The sequence below is a fragment of the Rhodnius prolixus genome, unplaced genomic scaffold (genome assembly GCF_049639745.1).
Source record: "Rhodnius prolixus isolate KJV_2025 unplaced genomic scaffold, Rpr scaffold_5, whole genome shotgun sequence".
Classification (NCBI taxonomy): Eukaryota; Metazoa; Arthropoda; class Insecta; order Hemiptera; family Reduviidae; genus Rhodnius; species Rhodnius prolixus.
In genome coordinates, this window is record NW_027411624.1 from 25,193,520 (window position 1) to 25,216,077 (window position 22,558).

General features: G+C 30.8%; 1 protein-coding gene across 5 annotated transcripts in view; it reads left to right on the top strand.

Annotated features, from left to right (window-relative positions):
* LOC141458893 (oxysterol-binding protein-related protein 2) overlaps positions 1-22,036 on the top strand; it is a 107,753-nt gene extending 85,717 nt beyond the window's left edge. For 2 of the 5 annotated variants that reach the window (XM_074137451.1, XM_074137455.1), the window contains 11 exons: positions 10,206-10,416; positions 10,500-10,609; positions 12,802-12,960; positions 13,107-13,219; positions 14,887-14,971; positions 16,573-16,677; positions 16,827-16,986; positions 17,104-17,241; positions 17,891-17,973; positions 18,296-18,430; positions 20,558-22,036. In XM_074137451.1, coding sequence (XP_073993552.1) covers positions 10,206-10,416; positions 10,500-10,609; positions 12,802-12,960; positions 13,107-13,219; positions 14,887-14,971; positions 16,573-16,677; positions 16,827-16,986; positions 17,104-17,241; positions 17,891-17,973; positions 18,296-18,430; positions 20,558-20,660 — 1,402 coding nt within the window. In that variant the 3' untranslated portion in view covers positions 20,661-22,036. The remainder of the gene's footprint in view (positions 1-10,205; positions 10,417-10,499; positions 10,610-12,801; positions 12,961-13,106; positions 13,220-14,886; positions 14,972-16,572; positions 16,678-16,826; positions 16,987-17,103; positions 17,242-17,890; positions 17,974-18,295; positions 18,431-20,557) is intronic. The other 3 variants (XM_074137453.1, XM_074137452.1, XM_074137454.1) reach the window with 3 other exon arrangements.
* Positions 22,037-22,558: the final 522 nt, after the last annotated feature.

The window sequence follows — 22,558 nt, forward strand, 5'->3', positions numbered from 1 at the left end:
TAGGTGTTAAATTTTGGTTTCGTTTGAAAGAGTGAAATCTTTAACTTCAATTATCTGGAAAACTACTCGATAGATTTTGGTTATATTTCGCCTGTATATGGAGACTACTTTTGTATATAAATGTATAAAATTTCGTAAAGATCCGTCGAGTAGGAAACGAGATATTTAGAGTTAAATTTTGGTTTCGTTTGGAACAGTGAAATATTTAACTTCAATTATCTGGAAAACTACTCAATATAAATGTATAAAATTTCGTAAAGATCCGTCAGGTGGGAAACGAGATTTTTAGAGTTAATTTTTGGTTCCGTTTGAAACTGTGAAATCTTTAACATCAATTATCTGGAAAACTACTTGATAGATTTTGGTTATATTTCACCTGTATATGGAGAATACTTTTGTATATAAATGTATAAAATTTCGTAAAGATCCGTCTAGTAGGAAACGAGAAATTTAGAGTTAAATTTTGGTTTCGTTTGAAAGAGTGAAATCTTTAACTTCAATTATCTGGAAAACTGCTCGATAGATTTTGTTTATACTTCACCTGTATATGGAGACTACTATTATCTATAATTATATAGAACTTCGTAAAGATCCGTCTTGTAGGAAAGGAGATATTAAGTGTTAAATTTTTGTTTCGTTTGAAACAGTAAAATTTTTAACTTCAATTATCTGGAAAACTACTCAATAGATTTTGGTTATATTTCACCTGTATATGGAGAATACTTTTGTATATAAATGTATAAAATTTCGTAAAGATCCGTCAAGTAGGAAACGAGATATTAAGTGTTAAATTTTGGTTTCGTTTGAAACAGTGAAATCTTAAACTTCAATTATCTGGAAAACTACTCAATATAAATGTATAAAATTTCGTAAAGATCCGTCAGGTGGGAAACGAGAAATTTAGAGATAAATTTTGGTTTCGTTTGAAAGAGTGAAATCTTTAACTTCAATTATGTGGGAAAGTACTCGTTAGATTTTGTTTATACTTCACCTGTATATGGAGACTACTGTTATCTATAATTATAAAAAATTTCGTAAAGATCCGTCTAGTAGGAAAGGAGATATTAAGTGTTAAATTTTTGTTTCGTTTGAAACAGTAAAATTTTTAACTTCAATTATCTGGAAAACTACTCGATAGATTTTGGTTATATTTCACCTGTATGTGGAGAATACTTTTGTATATAAATGTATAAAATTCCGTAAAGATCCGTCTAGTAGGAAACGAGATATTTAGAGTTAAATTTTGGTTTCGTTTGAAAGAGTGAAATCTTTAACTTCAATTATCTGGAAAACTACTCAATATAAATGTATAAAATTTCGTAAAGATCCGTCAGGTGGGAAACGAGATATTTAGAGTTAATTTTTGGTTTCGTTTGAAACTGTGAAATCTTTAACATCAATTATCTGGAAAACTACTTGATAGATTTTGGTTATATTTCACCTGTATATGGAGACTACTTTTGTATATAAATGTATAAAATTTCGTAAAGATCCGTCAAGTAGGAAACGAGATATTAGGTGTTAAATTTTGGTTTCGTTTGAAAGAGTGAAATCTTTAACTTCAATTATCTGGAAAACTACTCGATAGATTTTGGTTATATTTCGCCTGTATATGGAGAATACTTTTGTATATAAATGTATAAAATTTCGTAAAGATCCGTCAAGTAGGAAACGAGATATTAGGTGTTAAATTTTGGTTTCGTTTGAAAGAGTGAAATCTTTAACTTCAATTATCTGGAAAACTACTCGATAGATTTTGGTTATATTTCGCCTGTATATGGAGACTACTTTTGTATATAAATGTATAAAATTTCGTAAAGATCCGTCAAGTAGGAAACGAGATATTAGGTGTTAAATTTTGGTTTCGTTTGAAAGAGTGAAATCTTTAACTTCAATTATCTGGAAAACTACTCGATAGATTTTGGTTATATTTCGCCTGTATATGGAGACTACTTTTGTATATAAATGTATAAAATTTCGTAAAGATCCGTCAAGTAGGAAACGAGATATTAGGTGTTAAATTTTGGTTTCGTTTGAAAGAGTGAAATCTTTAACATCAATTATCTGGAAAACTACTTGATAGATTTTGGTTATATTTCACCTGTATATGCAGACTACTTTTGTATATAAATGTATAAAATTTCGTAAAGATCCGTCAAGTAGGAAACGAGATATTAGGTGTTAAATTTTGGTTTCGTTTGAAAGAGTGAAATCTTTAACTTCAATTATCTGGAAAACTACTGGATAGATTTTGGTTATATTTCGCCTGTATATGGAGAATACTTTTGTATATAAATGTATAAAATTTCGTAAAGATCCGTCAAGTAGGAAACGAGATATTAAGTGTTAAATTTTGGTTTCGTTTGAAAGAGTGAAATCTTTAACTTCAATTATCTGGAAAACTACTCGATAGATTTTGGTTATATTTCGCCTGTATATGGAGACTACTTTTGTATATAAATGTATAAAATTTCGTAAAGATCCGTCAAGTAGGAAACGAGATATTAGGTGTTAAATTTTGGTTTCGTTTGAAAGAGTGAAATCTTTAACTTCAATTATCTGGAAAACTGCTCGATAGATTTTGGTTATATTTCGCCTGTATATGGAGAATACTTTTGTATATAAATGTATAAAATTTCATAAAGATCCGTCAAGTAGGAAACGAGATATTAAGTGTTAAATTTTGGTTTCGTTTGAAAGAGTGAAATCTTTAACTTCAATTATCTGGAAAACTGCTCGATAGATTTTGGTTATATTTCGCCTGTATATGGAGAATACTTTTGTATATAAATGTATAATATTTCGTAAAGATCCGTCAAGTAGGAAACGAGATATTAAGTGTTAAATTTGGGTTTCGTTTGAAAGTGTGAAATCTTTAACTTCAATTATCTGGAAAACTACTCGATAGATTTTGGTTATATTTCGCCTGTATATGGAGAATACTTTTGTATATAAATGTATAAAATTTCGTAAAGATCCGTCTAGTAGGAAACGAGAAATTTAGAGTTAAATTTTGGTTTCGTTACAAACAGTGAAATCTTTAACTGGAATTATCTGGAAAACTATTCAAAACATTTTGTTTATACTTCACCTGTATATGGAGACTACTATTATCTATAATTATATAAAATTTCGTAAAGATCCGTCAAGTAGGAAACGAGATATTAAGTGTTAAATTTTGGTTTCGTTTGAAACAGTGAAATCTTTAACTTCAATTATCTGGAAAACTACTCAATATAAATGTATAAAATTTCGTAAAGATCCGTCAGGTGGGAAACGAGATTTTTAGAGTTAATTTTTGGTTTCGTTTGAAACTGTGAAATCTTTAACATCAATTATCTGGAAAACTACTTGATAGATTTTGTTTATACTTCACCTGTATATGGAGAATACTTTTGTATATAAATGTATAAAATTTCGTAAAGATCCGTCTAGTAGGAAACGAGAAATTTAGAGTTAAATTTTGGTTTCGTTAGAAACAGTGAAATCTTTAACTTCAATTTTCTGGAAAACTACTGGATAGATTTTGTTTATATTTTACCTGTTTATGGAGACTCCTTTTGTCTATAAATGTATAAAGTTTCGTATAGATCTTTTGATTAGGAAACGAGATATTTAGAGTTAAATTTTGGTTTCATTGAAAGAGTGAAATCTTTAACTGCAATTATCTGGAAAACTATTCGATACATTTTGTTTATATTTCACCTGTATATGGAGACAACTTTTGTGTATAAATGTATAATATTTCGTAAATATCGTCTTGTAGGAAACGAGATATTTAGAGTTAAATTTTGGTTTCGTTTGAAATAGTGAAATCAGTATCTTCAATTATCTGGTAAAGTACTCGTTAGATTTTGTTTATATTTCACCTGTATATGGAGACTACTTTTGTCTATAAATGTATAAAATTTCGTAAAGATAGGTCGAGTAGGAAACGTGATATTTAGAGTTAAATTTTGGTTTCGTTTGAAACAGTAAAATCTTTAACTTCAATTATCTGGAAAACTACTCAATAGATTTTGTTTATATTTTACCTGTATATGGAGACTACTTTTGTGTATAAATGTATAAAATTTCGTAAAGATCCGTCTTGTAGGAAACAAGATATTAAGTGTTAAATTATGGTTTCGTTTGAAAGAGTGAAATCTTTAACTTCGATTATCTGGAAAACTACTCAATAGATTTTGTTTATATTTTACCTGTATATGGAGACTACTTTTGTCTATAAATGTATAAAATTTCGTAATGATCCGTCTTGTAGGAAACGAGATATTTAGAGTTAAATTTTGGTTTCGTTTGAAACAGTAAAATCTTTAACTTCAATTATCTGGAAAACTACTCAATAGATTTTGTTTATATTTTACCTGTATATGGAGACTACTTTTGTGTATAAATGTATAAAATTTCGTAAAGATCCGTCTTGTAGGAAACGAGATATTTAGAGTTAAATTTTGGTTTCGTTTGAAACAGTAAAATCTTTAACTTCAATTATCTGGAAAACTACTCAATAGATTTTGTTTATATTTTACCTGTATATGGAGACTACTTTTGTGTATAAATGTATAAAATTTCGTAAAGATCCGTCTTGTAGGAAACAAGATATTAAGTGTTAAATTATGGTTTCGTTTGAAACAGTAAAATCTTTAACTTCAATTATCTGGAAAACTACTCAATAGATTTTGTTTATATTTTACCTGTATATGGAGACTACTTTTGTGTATAAATGTATAAAATTTCGTAAAGATCCGTCTTGTAGGAAACAAGATATTAAGTGTTAAATTATGGTTTCGTTTGAAAGAGTGAAATCTTTAACTTCAATTATCTGGAAAACTACTCAATAGATTTTGTTTATATTTTACCTGTATATGGAGACTACTTTTGTCTATAAATGTATAAAATTTCGTAATGATCCGTCTTGTAGGAAAGGAGATATTTAGAGTTAAATTTTGGTTTCGTTTGAAACAGTAAAATCTTTAACTTCAATTATCTGGAAAACTACTCAATAGATTTTGTTTATATTTTACCTGTATATGGAGACTGCTTTTGTCTATAAATGTATAACGTTTCGTAAAGATCCGTCTTGTAGGAAACGAGATATTTAGAGTTAAATTTTGGTTTCGTTTGAAACAGTAAAATCTTTAACTTCAATTATCTGGAAAACTACTCAATAGATTTTGTTTATATTTTACCTGTATATGGAGACTACTTTTGTGTATAAATGTATAAAATTTCGTAAAGATCCGTCTTGTAGGAAACAAGATATTAAGTGTTAAATTATGGTTTCGTTTGAAAGAGTGAAATCTTTAACTTCAATTATCTGGAAAACTACTCAATAGATTTTGTTTATATTTTACCTGTATATGGAGACTACTTTTGTGTATAAATGTATAAAATTTCGTAATGATCCGTCTTGTAGGAAACGAGATATTTAGAGTTAAATTTTGGTTTCGTTTGAAACAGTAAAATCTTTAACTTCAATTATCTGGAAAACTACTCAATACATTTTGTTTATATTTTACCTGTATATGGAGACTGCTTTTGTCTATAAATGTATAACGTTTCGTAAAGATCCGTCTTGTAGGAAACGAGATATTCAGAGTTAAATTTTGGTTTCGTTTGAAACAGTAAAATCTTTAACTTCAATTATCTGGAAAACTACTCAATAGATTTTGTTTATATTTTACCTGTATATGGAGACTACTTTTGTGTATAAATGTATAAAATTTCGTAAAGATCCGTCTTGTAGGAAACAAGATATTAAGTGTTAAATTATGGTTTCGTTTGAAAGAGTGAAATCTTTAACTTCAATTATCTGGAAAACTACTCAATAGATTTTGTTTATATTTTACCTGTATATGGAGACTACTTTTGTCTATAAATGTATAAAATTTCGTAATGATCCGTCTTGTAGGAAAGGAGATATTTAGAGTTAAATTTTGGTTTCGTTTGAAACAGTAAAATCTTTAACTTCAATTATCTGGAAAACTACTCAATAGATTTTGTTTATATTTTACCTGTATATGGAGACTGCTTTTGTCTATAAATGTATAACGTTTCGTAAAGATCCGTCTTGTAGGAAACGAGATATTTAGAGTTAAATTTTGGTTTCGTTTGAAACAGTAAAATCTTTAACTTCAATTATCTGGAAAACTACTCAATAGATTTTGTTTATATTTTACCTGTATATGGAGACTACTTTTGTGTATAAATGTATAAAATTTCGTAAAGATCCGTCTTGTAGGAAACAAGATATTAAGTGTTAAATTATGGTTTCGTTTGAAAGAGTGAAATCTTTAACTTCAATTATCTGGAAAACTACTCAATAGATTTTGTTTATATTTTACCTGTATATGGAGACTACTTTTGTGTATAAATGTATAAAATTTCGTAATGATCCGTCTTGTAGGAAACGAGATATTTAGAGTTAAATTTTGGTTTCGTTTGAAACAGTAAAATCTTTAACTTCAATTATCTGGAAAACTACTCAATACATTTTGTTTATATTTTACCTGTATATGGAGACTGCTTTTGTCTATAAATGTATAACGTTTCGTAAAGATCCGTCTTGTAGGAAACGAGATATTCAGAGTTAAATTTTGGTTTCGTTTGAAACAGTAAAATCTTTAACTTCAATTATCTGGAAAACTACTCAATAGATTTTGTTTATATTTTACCTGTATATGGAGACTACTTTTGTGTATAAATGTATAAAATTTCGTAAAGATCCGTCTTGTAGGAAACAAGATATTAAGTGTTAAATTATGGTTTCGTTTGAAAGAGTGAAATCTTTAACTTCAATTATCTGGAAAACTACTCAATAGATTTTGTTTATATTTTACCTGTATATGGAGACTACTTTTGTCTATAAATGTATAAAATTTCGTAATGATCCGTCTAGTAGGAAACGAGATATTTAGAGTTAAATTTTGGTTTCGTTTGAAACAGTAAAATCTTTAACTTCAATTATCTGGAAAACTACTCAATAGATTTTGTTTATATTTTACCTGTATATGGAGACTACTTTTGTGTATAAATGTATAAAATTTCGTAAAGATCCGTCTTGTAGGTAACAATATATTAAGTGTTAAATTATGGTTTCGTTTGAAAGAGTGAAATCTTTAACTTCAATTATCTGGAAAACTACTCAATAGATTTTGTTTATATTTTACCTGTATATGGAGACTGCTTTTGTCTATAAATGTATAACGTTTCGTAATGATCCGTCTTGTAGGAAACGAGATATTTAGGGTTTAGAGATTTTTTGCCACAATCAATTTTGACTAGAATCTTGTGACTTGATCCCCATTAGTAACTAAATATAATATACACTTCACTCTGCATATCTTTTTGTTGAATTGTGCGCACCACAAATCTACTCCATAAATGGGTAGCTAAAATTTATATTTTCAACGAATGTCTCCATTTTCGAAACAAATTTTTAATTTTTCTTTTAAACCTAATCGATCTTCGAAAAATCGATAAAAAAATGAAATTTTGTAACTCATTTTTATTAGCTTGATTAATTTTTATTTTTACTTTAGTAACTAAAGGAGGAAGTATCGAGATCTTATATGTTTTTATTTTATCTTACTTTTTTACAATTTTCAAAAAAATGGTTACAAAGCAAAGAAATAGAAACTGCCTCTATTAATCGCCGTACCAACAAAAACTTTTAGTTTTTCTTTGTCAGTACACAGCTTCTCCAGCTATTAACTCATTTAAACAATTTTTTTAGAGACATTTTTAAATCAAAATAATTTATTTATATATTCATATTTGCAGTCAAATATAACACAATACAATTTAAGCTGAGTTTCTGAGATTTTATCCTTTATTTAAATTGTCAGTTTATAAAAACCATTGTTTGCAACAGCCTAGTTAAAATAGGAACTAACTTGTGATAGATAAAATAATAAATCAATTGTTTTGATTTAAAAATGTCCCTGAAAAAAATTATTTGAATGAGTTAATAGCTGGAAAAGATGTGTACTGACAAAGAAAAACAATGCTTCTAATTTCATTCAAAGTTATTGTTGGTACGGCGATTAATAGAGGCAGTTTCTACATAATTATGTCTGCAACTTCTAAAATGTAATGTCGGTTTTGTGTGACTATGGTTTTTGCTAATTCTAAGGCCATCTAAAGCTTAGAAAACACAACTATAAGAAAAGTTAGTGTGGCAGTTTAGCATCAGATTATTAATTTACAGTCGAACCTCGCTTAACGAGCATAATTCGTTCCAGAACCTTACTCGTTAAGCGAAACAATTTTTTTCATTTAAATTAAAATAAAAGGGGATAATTGGTTCCATGCAAAAAAAATATTGATAAAAATTTTTTTTATAACATTTATTTCGAAAAAATTATATACATATGTACATATGATGTAATATAATATAAATTACATATATTAATTGAGATAAATATGTACATTCATAATTAATCCTTTTTAATTATAAATTTGTCCAATGTTCCTAGTTTCTGCCGTCGCTTCAAAATGTGACACAGCATTATCATTAAATAAATTTATAGATCGCATAGCCACAGCCTTATTCGGGTGATAGTTTTCTACGTGTGTTGCAACAGTTTCCCATGCTTTCAACATTTCTCTTATTGCGCTGGAAGATTGTTGTTCCTCTGATATTTTCTCCTCTTTGTCTAATAAATTCTCTTCCACCAATTCTTGTTGTGAAATGTGTTGCAACTCAACAAGTTCCTCTGTGGATAGCTCTTGACTATGATCGTTCAACCCCTAGAACAATCTAAGCCTTTCTTCTCTGCCCAGGTCAACTTCGTTACAATATTTAAACACAAATGTCACTATATGGACTTTCCCTATACACCACTCATTCGGTGAAGTTCGGTTTCGACTGTATCAGTGCATTAGATACGTGGAGAATATGAAACGCATATGCGTAAACAGGAATGACTAATCGAAGAATGCGCAGTTTTCGATGAGTCAGCGAAATGTCATTAGAAAACTATCGTTATGCGAAACATCGCTCGCTATAAGAATCAATTTGTTTTACTCGTTATGCGAATTTCTCGTTATGCGAATTACTCGTTAAGCGAGGTGCTCGTTATGCGAGGTTCCACTGTATTTTACTTTTTTCATGAACCCATGCCTTACAATCACACATTTTGTTGTTTTATTTTTAGAATATTTAATATTAAAAAAATTAAATATCTTTTTAATCCAATAGGAAGAATTTAATTCTTCATTTGAAATGTTGAAAGAGCTAGAAAAATGTGCTTAAAATTCTGTTAAAAAAACTAAACGACCGCATATGTAATGGTTTCCTTGTTTAAGAAACCAACCTTTTAATAATGAATTTAGAACTATAGAATGAGAACGTCATGTGCTAAAAGAAGTATAAAGTGTTCAATGAATCTAAATTCCTTCCAACATGATAACGCTATTTGGTCTCCTTGTCATTAAATTTAGTCCCAATTGTAGTTGATTGATGAATGTAATAATGCTGTTTGGTACTTACAAATTATCTAAACATTTTAAGAATATAGGTAATTTTACATTAATATTTTGAAAAATATCTCAACTAGTTTATTCAGATTTAATTGTTTTTGTTTCTAAGAATTGATGCAATCAGTTATTCGTTTGTACAGTATCACTTCCGGTAGTCGTAATTACTTGAAATAAAATTGTCTTAGATTGAAGTATCAGTATTCTTGATCACCTTAATTTATGGGGTATTTAGGATTGATAGATAACCCACTTCACTTTTTTTTCAAATTGATACTGCATTGTTCAAAATGAAATATTTGATTTGTAATTTTTATTAAAGAAAAAAAATGACGATAATGTTAATACAAACGTTCATGTTTTAAAAAAGATTTTCGCAACTTTTTTAATTGCAATAGTTACAATATAACCAAGGTAGTGTGGTATGACCTTGGTCCGTTTACCTTATTATTAATAATGTACTTCGTGATTATTAATAATTTTGGAAATCCTTTATTTTTATTCATAAAATTCACTTTATATAATTCAATTTTTAAAGCCTTGTAACTTTTAATTTGTTTTCCAAAATATTTTCATTTTTGTCTCTTTAGCATTTTTCAAAACTTTGTGAACTTATGATTAATGAACCATTCAACAATAGTCATAACTATTATTCATTTAATGAGGGAACATATTTAGTGCTTTTTTTTTTCTTTTTTTTAATCAAATCTATATTTTTGTTTCAGGCAATGTCTGCCCGTGGCTATGTTCAGCCGAAATGACTTTAGCATTTGGTCTGTGTTAAAAAACAGTATCGGCAAAGAATTAAGTAAGATCACAATGCCAGTTGTTTTCAACGAACCGTTAAGTTTTCTACAACGTATGGTTGAATATATGGAATATGCACATTTATTGAGAGTTGCGTCGGAACAGTCAGATCCTATACTCAGAATGCAGGTGTTTATACATTTTTCCCCTTTAACTTGTGCTAACTTTTTTAATAATTGTATTATTCGAAATAGCAATTGTTTTCCATGTAGTACATATGTGCATTTGCTGTAAGCGCCTTGGCATCTAACTGGGATCGCCTTGGAAAACCTTTCAATCCTCTACTAGGAGAAACTTACGAGCTGGAAAGGAGTGATTATAGGTAAGCTCTCTGGTTTATCTAATTATATTATATAAAGTTTCTAAATCTCAACGCAAAATTAGAGAGGATTCCGTTTTAGGGCAAAGGTCAAAGTAATAACTTTGGATTATAGATGTGCAAACCTCGATTGCTAGAGCAGCAGCAAAAACTAAAATCAAAATAATTTCTGGGCCATTTCTGATCTTTTTTTCAATATGTAAAAATTTACTTTACGTCCAATGTTGTCTTAATAAATAAACAAGTACAGTTTGTTTGGTTAATTTATGAACGTTGGAAGAATTCATCGCTCAAATCAATGAAAAGAATTAATGTCTGACAACCGTTTTCAGTAAGAATCTTTTGCTTCCACCTTATGCGTAAATGGAATTTCTGTGGTGGTAAATAACAAAACTAATCAGGCACGTTCGACTTCATATTGATTCCTGTATTCAGCAGCGTTGAGTTAAGTAACAGGATTCAACCAAGAACGAACAAATTTGTTAAGACGCTGCAGCAAAAATCTCATTTACGATTTGAAGTAAAAGAGTTTTCTACATTTTATTTTTTCTAAAAATGCATTAGGTACTTTGTGTGAATTTTGTTAGTAAATAAATATGCTAAACATGCGGAAAGTGGTTATTTTTGTTTGGTCTTGATACCATACTTTGTCATGCAGAAAAGCAAGCAATATTACTTAAGTACAATGGAGGTATCTACAATACGGTGAGCTTGGTGGATAGTAGAGTGACAGTTGGATGTTTTGAATGCGGATAAGGAGTATCCTTTCAAAAATTATCCCTAGGATTGGCAAGAGGCTGAGAAGATGGGGAATTGTGTGTAGTCCTTAAGACGGAGTTGTATATAGTGATAATGGGAATTGTTGCTTTCTTGTTGGATTAGGATATTAGAAGTGAAATTGTAGTCCAGGACTTTGTAAGTTGTGAATGAACATATTGAGATGACATTTAGATGAGAAGGGCTCGGTTGGTTGACGAGGACGTCAAGTTGGCCGAGAACATGTTCCGTTAGGTTTGGTCTTCGTGAGGTGTGAATATTTACGAGAAAGAGCCAAGAGTTTTTCTTTGTATTTGTCAGTGTATCCGAGGGATTGAGTTGTTGATTATTTGTATTGTAGCAGACCATAAGGAGTGGTCGTTTATGCTCAAGAGATTCTGTTTATGTGGCTTACTGTTTATAGTATCTGTGAAGATCTTCAGATAGTTGTTGATAGGTGAGGTTAAATAAGTTTTAAATAAGATGTTAAAGAAGTAATTGTATTAACTTGAATTATTAATTAGTATCGTTGTTTGTTATAGCCAACAGTGTCATTCCGTTAATTTCATTTGGATGCAAAAATTGACATTGACCCATGTAGTGACATGTGTTTTGTCTCAATTTGCGTTTTGTCAGTGAATTGACAAACCAAATCTCTATTACGGTGCGTTCGACGTGCATACTCGTTTTGAAAAATATAAAATTGCCATTAACGATAAAAACTCGAAATTTTAATAAAATACAATAAGAATATTATTTGGTGGGATGTTTCCCTTATCTTACCAATAGACCTGCCAAGTATTTTATACGGAGGGGAGTGGAGGGAGTCAGCCAAATGATAAGTGGTTGGTACATGTTTGGTTTCCCCATTAGAGATTGGGAATTACGCACACAAATAGAAGCTCTCATCCCTTGTGCAATGCCGTTTTTACGTTAGATAGAGATTCATACCTCAGTAACAGCATGATTTCATTTTTCTTCCTTGTAAAAGCTGTTGCGTCCCTAGTTAACTAGGCAATGCATACGTGAATGGGTGCAAGAATTTGAAATGCACAGAATGCTCTGAAATCTCAGGCCCCCCCCGGAGATTGCAGAAAAAATGCTTGCAGTGACTATTTCGACGTTGTAAACATTTGGTTGTTTTGCCCTGCGTTCGACGTGTGTACACGTCGTTGTCTGATTTTATTTTCGCACATTGTTGGAGGGTTTTTAAAACTAAATTTCTCGTTTAACTGGTTAATTCTAATCGAAAACTTTGAATTGAAAGATGAATGTCGTAAATTTTAACTTCTTTTCCATTTATCATTCTGGAAGAAGCACATTTTTGTGAAACATTGAAATTTCACTCGTATGCCTGAACTTCTCAATAATACTTATTAATCTTATCGTGGAGCTGTTGATTTTTACAGATTATTTTCATAATTTATTTCATATTTCAGAGTAATATGCGAACAAGTAAGTCATCATCCACCAATTTCAGCATTTCATGCAGATAGTGAACATTTTATATTCCATGGATCCATACATCCAAAACTGAAATTTTGGGGCAAAAGTGTGGAGATTCAGCCAAAGGGTACAGTTACTGTAGAACTTCCAAAGTTAGTAGTATTCGCAAATAAATCAGAACGTAAAAATCTTATTTGTAAATTGAAGTTTTTACTCCTATTTATATTGTATTTCTTGGATGTGATGGGCTTTTTTCAAAGATGTTATGACACCTTTAAAAACTTTTGCCTATTTTCAGGTGGGGTGAAGCATATACTTGGTCAAACGTAAACTGTTGTGTGCACAATATTATCGTCGGAAAATTATGGATCGAACAATACGGGACAATGGAGATTGTAAACGCTGTCACAGGTAATATGATTTATAATTTAGTTTTTTTAATTATGTTTATATTCGATTTTAGAACGTGTTGTTCTCGACTTTTTTGTTCTTATGTTTTGATGCTATTTGCACCTTCTTCTTAGTAAATTTAGTATTTACTTACTATTAGTTATTACTTACCATGAATAATGGGCTGTTTGCAACTTCTTAATTATTGTCTGTTCAATTGTAGTTTTTTCATCGTGTTCCAGTCTTATTCTATTTCGTTTTTTATTGGGTACCTCGGTTTGCCGAATGATAGTGACCGTCCATTTTGGTATTATGTTGTTTCCCGGGTTTAGCCTTGCATTTTATTTGATGCGAAAATATAGAAAAAAATATATGAACTTGATGAATATGTAAAAAATAGATCTCTTTTGTAAGAATTAGTGTGTGTGACCTTAAAAAAATCACTACAATAGTAATTGCTGCAATATTGCTGATCCGTAGGTTACTTCTGCAGTATTAGAAATCTGACCTATATCCAAACTGCCCTTATGACCTACGTCAATTCAAATAACGATCGATTCTGATTAGCAATATACTTATAGATCTTGATAATAGTACTGGAAAAGATGGCCAAGTAGCGATTAGTTTCATTCAAAGGTAAATAAGAAAAGTAATCGCCTATTTTTTCAGGCGTGGCTTAACGTCCAGCTAACAATTAGGGGTACTGTGGACGGAGACGGAAGCACATACTGTACATTTTTGTAACAAATACAAAGTAGCTATTCGCGTAATTCGAACTGGTGATCTCCCTCTTACAAAGCCATGCTCAAAATCGCTACACCAACGCCCACCCCCTCATTCCACTTTTAGCACTAAGTAAGTGGAGTACTCGTATTTCCAATTGTATGTATAAAAGTCAAAGATAAGGGACTTATTGATAAAGTTTAATTAGAAGTACAACGGCCTTGCCGGAATATGTTTTAAATGAAGTATCTCAAACATTATCCTATCTTCCATACATTTTTTTTATTTCTAAATTTTCAAAAGGGACTCTACTTTTCAGTCTGCCTATTGACTGTTTTTTTAAAACAGAGAAAAATCTTCCTACTAATTTTACCAATTTTATTTTATTATATCTGCTAATTAATTATGTTTCTAGTCAATAATTTACTTTTTGACCTGTAGAAAAAATAATATCGATTCTTAATTATCGTTAATTTACAAGAAACATAGATGCTTTTTTTACTGATGAAAAAGAATTTGAAATTCAGTTACAAGATAAAATGGTAAAATGCTGGAAAAACAAATAGCAAACAAATGACATCACTCGAAAATATCAACAAGTTTTTAGTTAATTAAATTTCGTTGAAGGTACAGAACTTAAGTTTCAAAGGTTTCCCAGTGGTTTATTTTGTATTTTAGATCAAATGATCATGTGATTTAATCAAGCAGAATGTAATTACGACTAGAAAAGATTGATATCGAAAATCTGAATTATAAATAATAAATAAATACATTACCTTTAATAGTTGGTAACAGCCACTAACTTTTTTAAGCGTATTTTGTTTGCAATAATTTTAATTTTTCATCGTATAAAGAAATTCGTGCAAGTTGGATTAATTTGACTGGATTTGTAAATAATAATTTTCTTTTTAGTTAAAAAGTTAATTTTTCTCGTTTTTTAGTCCAATTAAAGTGAATATTTGCAGGCCATAAGGCAGTGCTCACATTCAAGCCAGCGGGCTGGTTCTCCAAAGACCTTCACAGAGTCGAGGGGTTCATTATGGATAAACAGTAAGTGTGGCTATTACATGTATTAAATAAAATTAGCTTTGTTAAATTTACTATTAACTGAATAACCTGCAAACTCGGTTTCTTCAGTGCCAATTTGAGAATGACCTTGACCGAAAGCTATTATGTGAATTTAAAAAAAAAAAATTCCTCCAAAGAAGCCGAAATAATTTAAAAATTTTAAATTATTTAATTTTAACTCCCTTTAATACAATTTTGTATATTGGAACGAATGAAGTAACAGTTTCAAAACATTCCTGCATAATCAAACAAATAAGGAAATAAAGTTATAAAAGCACAATTCTAGATAAATGGCTTGCATCTCATCTAGTAAAAGACATTATTACAAGTGATGTATTAGATGATTAAGTTTAAAAGTAAAAAATTATCTTGTCGAATTAGAATTAAGAAATAAACCAGCGTCATTTACATTAACATTAATACATTAATCATTATCATTAATACATTGGTAATAAAGTGGGGAGCGTAGTGTTTTTTTTAAGTCCCTTACCTAAGCATCATCCATATTGACAAACAAATTTAAGTATTCAACTTAGATTGCTAAAACCCCACATGTGTACCTATCACTTTATTTTAACTGACAAATATTTATTTATTGTTTGGAAGATTCTTTGGAGCTATAGTAGTTAGTTTGAACATAGTAGAATCATTTCTAGGCCAAATTTAGGGAGCTCCTTTTCGTGAGAACGAGAAAAAAAAAATACTTTCATTGGGGGCCGGCGTTGCACAGAAAAGCGCTTTGGGCGCCAATGATCTCAAATGTCGACAAGTCTTAAATTAATATTTATGTATATACATTAATTTGTCTTCTAATTCTTCTAATATTTTGAAATTTGAATTACAAAAATTTGGCCGATGAATGATAATTTTTCAAGAGAAAGCCTTGGAAAGAAATCAATAGTGATAGAAGGAAACCTAGATCCAGGCAGTTTGCAATAAAAGAACACTTCCTATGATTAATTTCCATCGTTTATAACCTTACCTACTATTTATCTTACAATTTCCTTTAGGCGGTTGGTCAAATTTTATAAAAAACGAAGCTCAATGAAATATGTGTCAGGATAAAATAAATTAGAACTTTGCAAGTACTATTTTTCAAGTACAATTTCAAGTTCTAAGTAATACATTACATCTGTTGGCATTCAAAAGTCTTTTGGAATAATAGTAGCTAGTATGCTTTTGAGAGTGTGGCAAAAGTAGGTGGTTAAAGAAAGCTGATTCACTTAGTCCACGCTCCCTATAGCAGGCTTATTAAACGGCGTCTCCCAAAACCGACGCTACTATAACAAATAAGGAATTTTTTAGGCTCTTTAGCCACCACTACTACTTCAATGGTTCGTTTGGTCCTTAAAGGACCAAGCCCAGCTGCACCGTAAACCGCCATTTCTAACTGTTCAAGCCACTTAGGTGAGCGACCTCTTGGCCCTCTGGCGTTACGGCCGTGGATGCTATGTGTCTGCGTTAAGTAAATGCCCATTTAACGCCATATAAGTACGTCAGTTTTTCTCTTTCCGGTTTTATTTGCCATATAATATTCAAAACAAATTATTTGTTTAACGATTTTTTTTCTTTTTTGTATTCAGCAAGAAGAAGTTGCATTTCTTATACGGGAAGTGGACGGACTTCATTCGCTGCACGGATATACTGTCATACGATGAATACTTTAAAGAGAATGCTCACAAGTTTAGGTATTTATTTCCTCTTTGCGTTTTTGTTATTAATTTCTTATTTTGGGGATGTTTTTTTCTGTTTTGTTTTATTTTGTTTTATTTTTTTTTGCTGTTCCTTGTTACACTGTTTACCTTTTTTCATCTTTCTTTTTTTTTCTTACTTCAAGTGACAAATCGTTGTGGGTGCTTATTGACAGGTCGGCGGATTCAAAAGGTCCATCCAGCAACTCAGACAGTCCGGTGCATACGCCAAAGAAGGTTCTTGCAAAGCTTAACAGTCTTAAAATGGGACCTTTCAAGTCACAGAATACTTTATCAGAGGTAAAAGTAAGGGTTATCAATTTTTTGACGGGTGAGGTATTGATGAAGAAAACTAACTTCCTAATTACAAAGCATATGTACGCGATGTATAAACATTCAGTTTAACCGCTTTTAATTTAATAGGTAGAAGATGGGCCTCCAGGTTGTGAGGATGGAGCAGAAGGAGGTGATATTCCCAAATGTGACTCAACTTATTCCATAGATATTCCTAATTCATGCACATTATGGGAATCTACACCAAGACCTGCAAATGCCTCTGAAGTAAGTTTTTTTTTGTGACTAAAAATCTGTAGTTAAATAATATCTAGGTAGTTTAAAATATATAAGCAATAATAGAAATAAGATTGAGGGCTGGATTCCATGAAATTCAAGCTTTAAAATAGCCGATCCAACCCCGCTTATAATTCATTTCTTTCTGGACTTTCCATTATTTATTGGTTTTAGGATAAAACAGAGAAAAACTAAAATCTGCTCATATGTGTACCAGCAAAAGTTCGTACGCCGTGCCAACCATTTCGGGAGGTTACTAATATGGCGGATTGCTCTTTAATAACCAACTAGCAATACGATAGATGACAATAAAAGTCATTGCAACTAACTTTCAAAACAGCTTTCAAACCAATCAATTCATCGACAATACTGAATAGTGTTGGTGTTCATTTTTAATTTCATGTGAAATATTAATTTTGGCAATTTCACACGACCCCAATACTTGCTCGTGCTAGGAAGATACATAAATGTAGGGAAATTACAATATCTTTTGATGGAACTAGATATACGCCTATTTTTTGAAAAGAAGCCTGGGAAATTTTTGGTTTTTTGTGTAGGTTTCAAATTTGATTTTTTCAATGCTTAATTTTGATTCTAGCCTATCTAAAGCATTATTATAATTAATCATTTTTGCTTTTAGTTTTATCAATTCACAGTGTTTGCAATGTCGTTGAATGAATTGGAACCAGGAATGGAGAAAAGATTATGCTCCACAGACTGCAGGTATCCTCTTCTTATATTTTACTTTATTGATATTGTCACATTTATCGTATACCAATTGTTCCACCAAAGTCTTAAAATGGACTGGTTTGTCTTGAGTTTATAAATGATGCGATATGTAAGCGTTCTAATTCAATTTCCAATTAAAATGCAGTTACGTGGTTTTTATAACTTTCACACCAAAGTGTGGTACTCATTTAGGATAATTTTTCTAGATTCGTTGTTCAGACACCCAGCTTCTTTTTTTTTAATTTTGTTATTCAACTTAAATACTGGCCCCTAGGAAATGTTTTTCATTATCTTTTTGTTATTTTACCCAATGAAGATTGAGGCCAGACATAAGAAAGCTGGAAAATGGTGATTTGGACGGGGCGGCTGCAGAGAAAAATCGTCTAGAAGAGAAACAAAGAGATGCTAGGAAATCACGTAAGGGTAAAAAAGGACAAGAGTGGAAACCGAGGTAATTTATCTACTTATTTATTGGCGGGTTGTTGGCCTAGTGGTCAAGAGCGGGCTTTGTCCGTGGGAGATTCCCAGTTCGAATCCCGTGTATTATGAGTATTTTTTATTTGTTAGAAAAAATAGTTGCCCCCGACCACGACACCTAATTGGTATTTGGACGTTAAGCCCCACCTGAAAGAATAGGCGATTACTTTGCGTTATCTATTTATTTATTAAGACATGTAAAGTAATATTTCTCACCACACCAAAAATGCAAAAATAGGGATACCTAAAAACTGAATTATTTTTTTTATATGACATGAATATTTTATTCTTTTACTCTAGTTGGTTTTTGTAGTAGAGGGAAAATGGCGGTTCTGGGACGCTTTTTTTGAGGAGCCGATCAAAATGCAGGATTTCGTTTTGTTGGCCAACAATAGTATTCGATTCTCTTCAGGCTGTAGGTTACTCAGTTCTATAATCATCATAGAAGTGTTATATTTGGAAAAGAAATGTCAGTAGAGAGAAAATGGCGGTTCATGGACGCTTTTTTTGAGTAGACGATCAGAATACAGGATTTCTATTTGTTGACCAACAATAGTATTCGATTTTTTTCAGGATGCATGTTACTAGTTCTATCATCATCATGGAAGTGTTAGAGAAATGTACGCAATATCGAATTAAAGCCATGAATGCTGGCTCAACAATAAGTTAGGTTGGAATGGACGGAAATTTTTTTCCCTTGAACTACAAAGCTGGTCACTGGCGAATACATTGAATTGCACACATACCTGAATGTTGGTCACTGGCGTGTTGTACAATCTCGTGAACCAGGAATGTAGAGGGATAATAGCGGTTTTGAGACGCCTATTTTTAGCAGCTGATCAGAATGCTGGATTTCTTTTTCTAGACCAACAGAAGTGTTCGATTTTTTTCAGGATGCAGGTTACTACGTTCTATAATCATCATGGAAGTGTTAGATTTGGAAGAGAAATGTCAGTTTGACAATTAAATCGGGGGCATATAATTGTATGCCTATCACCCATATGCTTCTTCAAAAATTCCACTGTATGCGTTAAAAAATTTGTTCTAAAAACCATTCAGAGTTTATATGTAGTTATTTCTGACAGTGTGAGTTGGTTTTTTTTTATTTAATAAAATTTGTGATAATAATTACAGATTGCGGTCTGCATCCGATAGCCTAGGCTCCAAACTGCCTTGCAATGCAAAATATGTGTGTGGCAGCCCGATAGTGGCTGCTCTAGGGTACCATCCCAGCTCTAGTGGCCTTTGTATGAGAAAAGAGAAAATGTGTGGTAGGCGCTAATGGCCATAGACCTCAATGCGCCGGCAAAAAAATTAACAAAAAATAATTATAGATTCCTTATTCTTCAGTTGTTTGCCATGAATATACGTGTATGACTTTAGGACAAATCGACACAACAGCCCTTTTCCTACATTTCTAAGAAATGTATTGCTTTTTGGATTTTGAAAATGTTTACATTTCAAGATAACAAATAGGAGCTTATTCTCCAAAATTTCAATGTTGTTTTTGCAGCACTTCGAAAAAAAAATCTTCATCCCTTTAATAGGATATCTTAATAAAATTTAAAAAAATGTACGCTAGAATCAAGGCTGGTCCATTTTTTTACATTTATTGCAAATCTCACAACATTATTGCGTTTATTTTATGGTTCTTGACTTAAAATGTTTTGTTTGCAAAGTCTTGTAAAATCCCAACTATTTGTCAATGTAGTCGTACTCTCAGCCTTTTTTAAGTTGATTTGTAAACATTTTGAAAATTTCTGCAAAACTTATTGCGTTTTGTTATAGTTAACCTCAGCTTCTAAGAGAGAGCACTAAGTAGATTTGGAGAACGTTTTCAGGTTGTCGAATTTCTTTTTATAAACCCTTAGTTTTACAGTATTAACGGCTTCATTAACGTCTCATCCATCCTTTAGAAGATTTCTACTTACAGGCTTAACATTTAACAAATGCAACCAGATGTTTTCATTTTATATTTATTTCTTGTTCATTCTCTATTTGTGTGTGACAGAAACAATCCATTTAATCTTAAGAATTTAAAATAATTTAAAAATCTAATTTTCAGTCAATTTATTTATTGTTTTTCTGTTTAATTTCATAGATGGTTTTGCCAAGGTACTAATCCATTTACTGGTCAAGAAGATTGGTTATATACCGGAGGTTATTGGGATAGAAATTTTGGAGCGGACCCGCAGATTTTTTAAGTCTTGGAAAGTAATTTATTGAAATTTGTTACCATCTAAAAAGCAGTCATCCTATTCGGATTGATTACTGTTGGTGATGAGTGTGTGTGTACGTCTTCTGACGGTATATCTGATGATTTCCCAGTAAAACATAACAAATATGTAAAAAATAAATTCAAGAAATGATGACTAAAAAAATAATTGGCCTAGTCCAAAACAAGAAATTCTTAAATTGATGTATAATGTAGTGAAATCTGAAAAAAAAACCTTCACTTTGTATAAAGAAATTGTAGGTATTACAATAATTGTGACCATGCTTTTTGTGATGTTCATGATCATTATCAGGAAGTCGGCCCCTGAGATTCCAAAACAATAATAATAGCAAATCAATGATGACGAATAAAAAAAGTATTTAGACTTTATTATAGATTTTTTTTTTTAATTATTAATTTTTATTAAAGCACGCCGTTTAAATTTGCAAAATATTCATATATTTACTGGTTCTGCGCATTCTTGGATTTTTGCTTGCAATGAAATAAATATTTGAAGTTCTTTGGCGACGAACTGTCATCATCTCGCTTCTTATTATGAGCATTAACATTGAAGCTTGGAAGTTGACACAATCCTCAAGACTTAAGAAAATTACGATACTATCCATAAATATTCAGAGGTTGATTTTACTTTTTATTGCTCGTAATGAAATGTTGTAACCAGGGGGGGGGGACAAAAAAACAAACAAACGGGGACTATAATTTATAATATATGGTCCATGTATTAAAGGGAAAGTTTATCTAAACAAGTAGTACCTGATCCTTACATTTGTTAAGATTGTACGTACTTTTTTTAATTTTGTTTTCTTTTTAAACGAAAGGATTATGCGTTATTCAACAATGTTGACAATACATTTATTTTCTCTTTGTTAACCTCTTTTTTAAAAAAGTTTAAATATATTGTTTGTTTTTATTATTAATAAATTTTATTGTGATATTGCTTAAAAGTATATATTTTATTTTTCAAATAGCTAGCACACGGAAAAACGCAGTTTTCTGTTCTGCATTCCCATTAACTTAAATGTATATTAATTTATGCCAGTTAGGTAGTCTTCGTGTGCCACGCCTCGGATTCTCTGTTTTGTAATGGTAATTAATATTTATAATAAATAACGTAATTAATAAATGCTGTGAGAAAATTGTATTATAAAATGTTTTAGATTATATATAATATAAACATTAAAGATATTCTATCCACTAATGTATTGTAGAAAGTGTACAGTGAGCCCGCCCTTACCTTTGTATATGAATTTCTGTTACATAATTTCCAACAAAAAAATAACTTGTTCATTTGTATAATTACTGTTCAGTCAAGTGTTTTCAGGCAGAAATACATTTATAAATGCATATCCTGAGTTATAGTTTATGATGGTTATTTTTTTATACCCTCTTATGTTATCAAAAATTAATTCATGAAAGTAAAATTTCGTAAAGTGATTATAATCATGTAAATAGCTTAGTAATAAAGTTCATTGTACGGTTAGGGCTAAGTTGATATTTGAAATTAACAGAAGCAAACCAATTTACCAATCAACAGGACATTGAGACAAATTAGGTATTGGATTTTCGATCAAGCATTATTTTCCAATTTGTTGATGATTGATTCCTTTTCGGGGGATTGTATGCGCTACCCCCTGACAACTTTGCGCGCAAGCCCAGTAATTTTCTGTTACAATTGGATGCGACCCTCTGTGCCTGTTCGGACTGCTATTACTTTTGATTGCTCAGATCGATCTCAAACTGATTTGAAATTAGTTCAATTTTATTGTATCAACTGACTATTCACAATCGGTTTTAAAACTGTTTGAAAAACTTAATACTCATAAGCGCCGCTCCGTACAATCATCTCAAATCAGTCATAGGTGAACC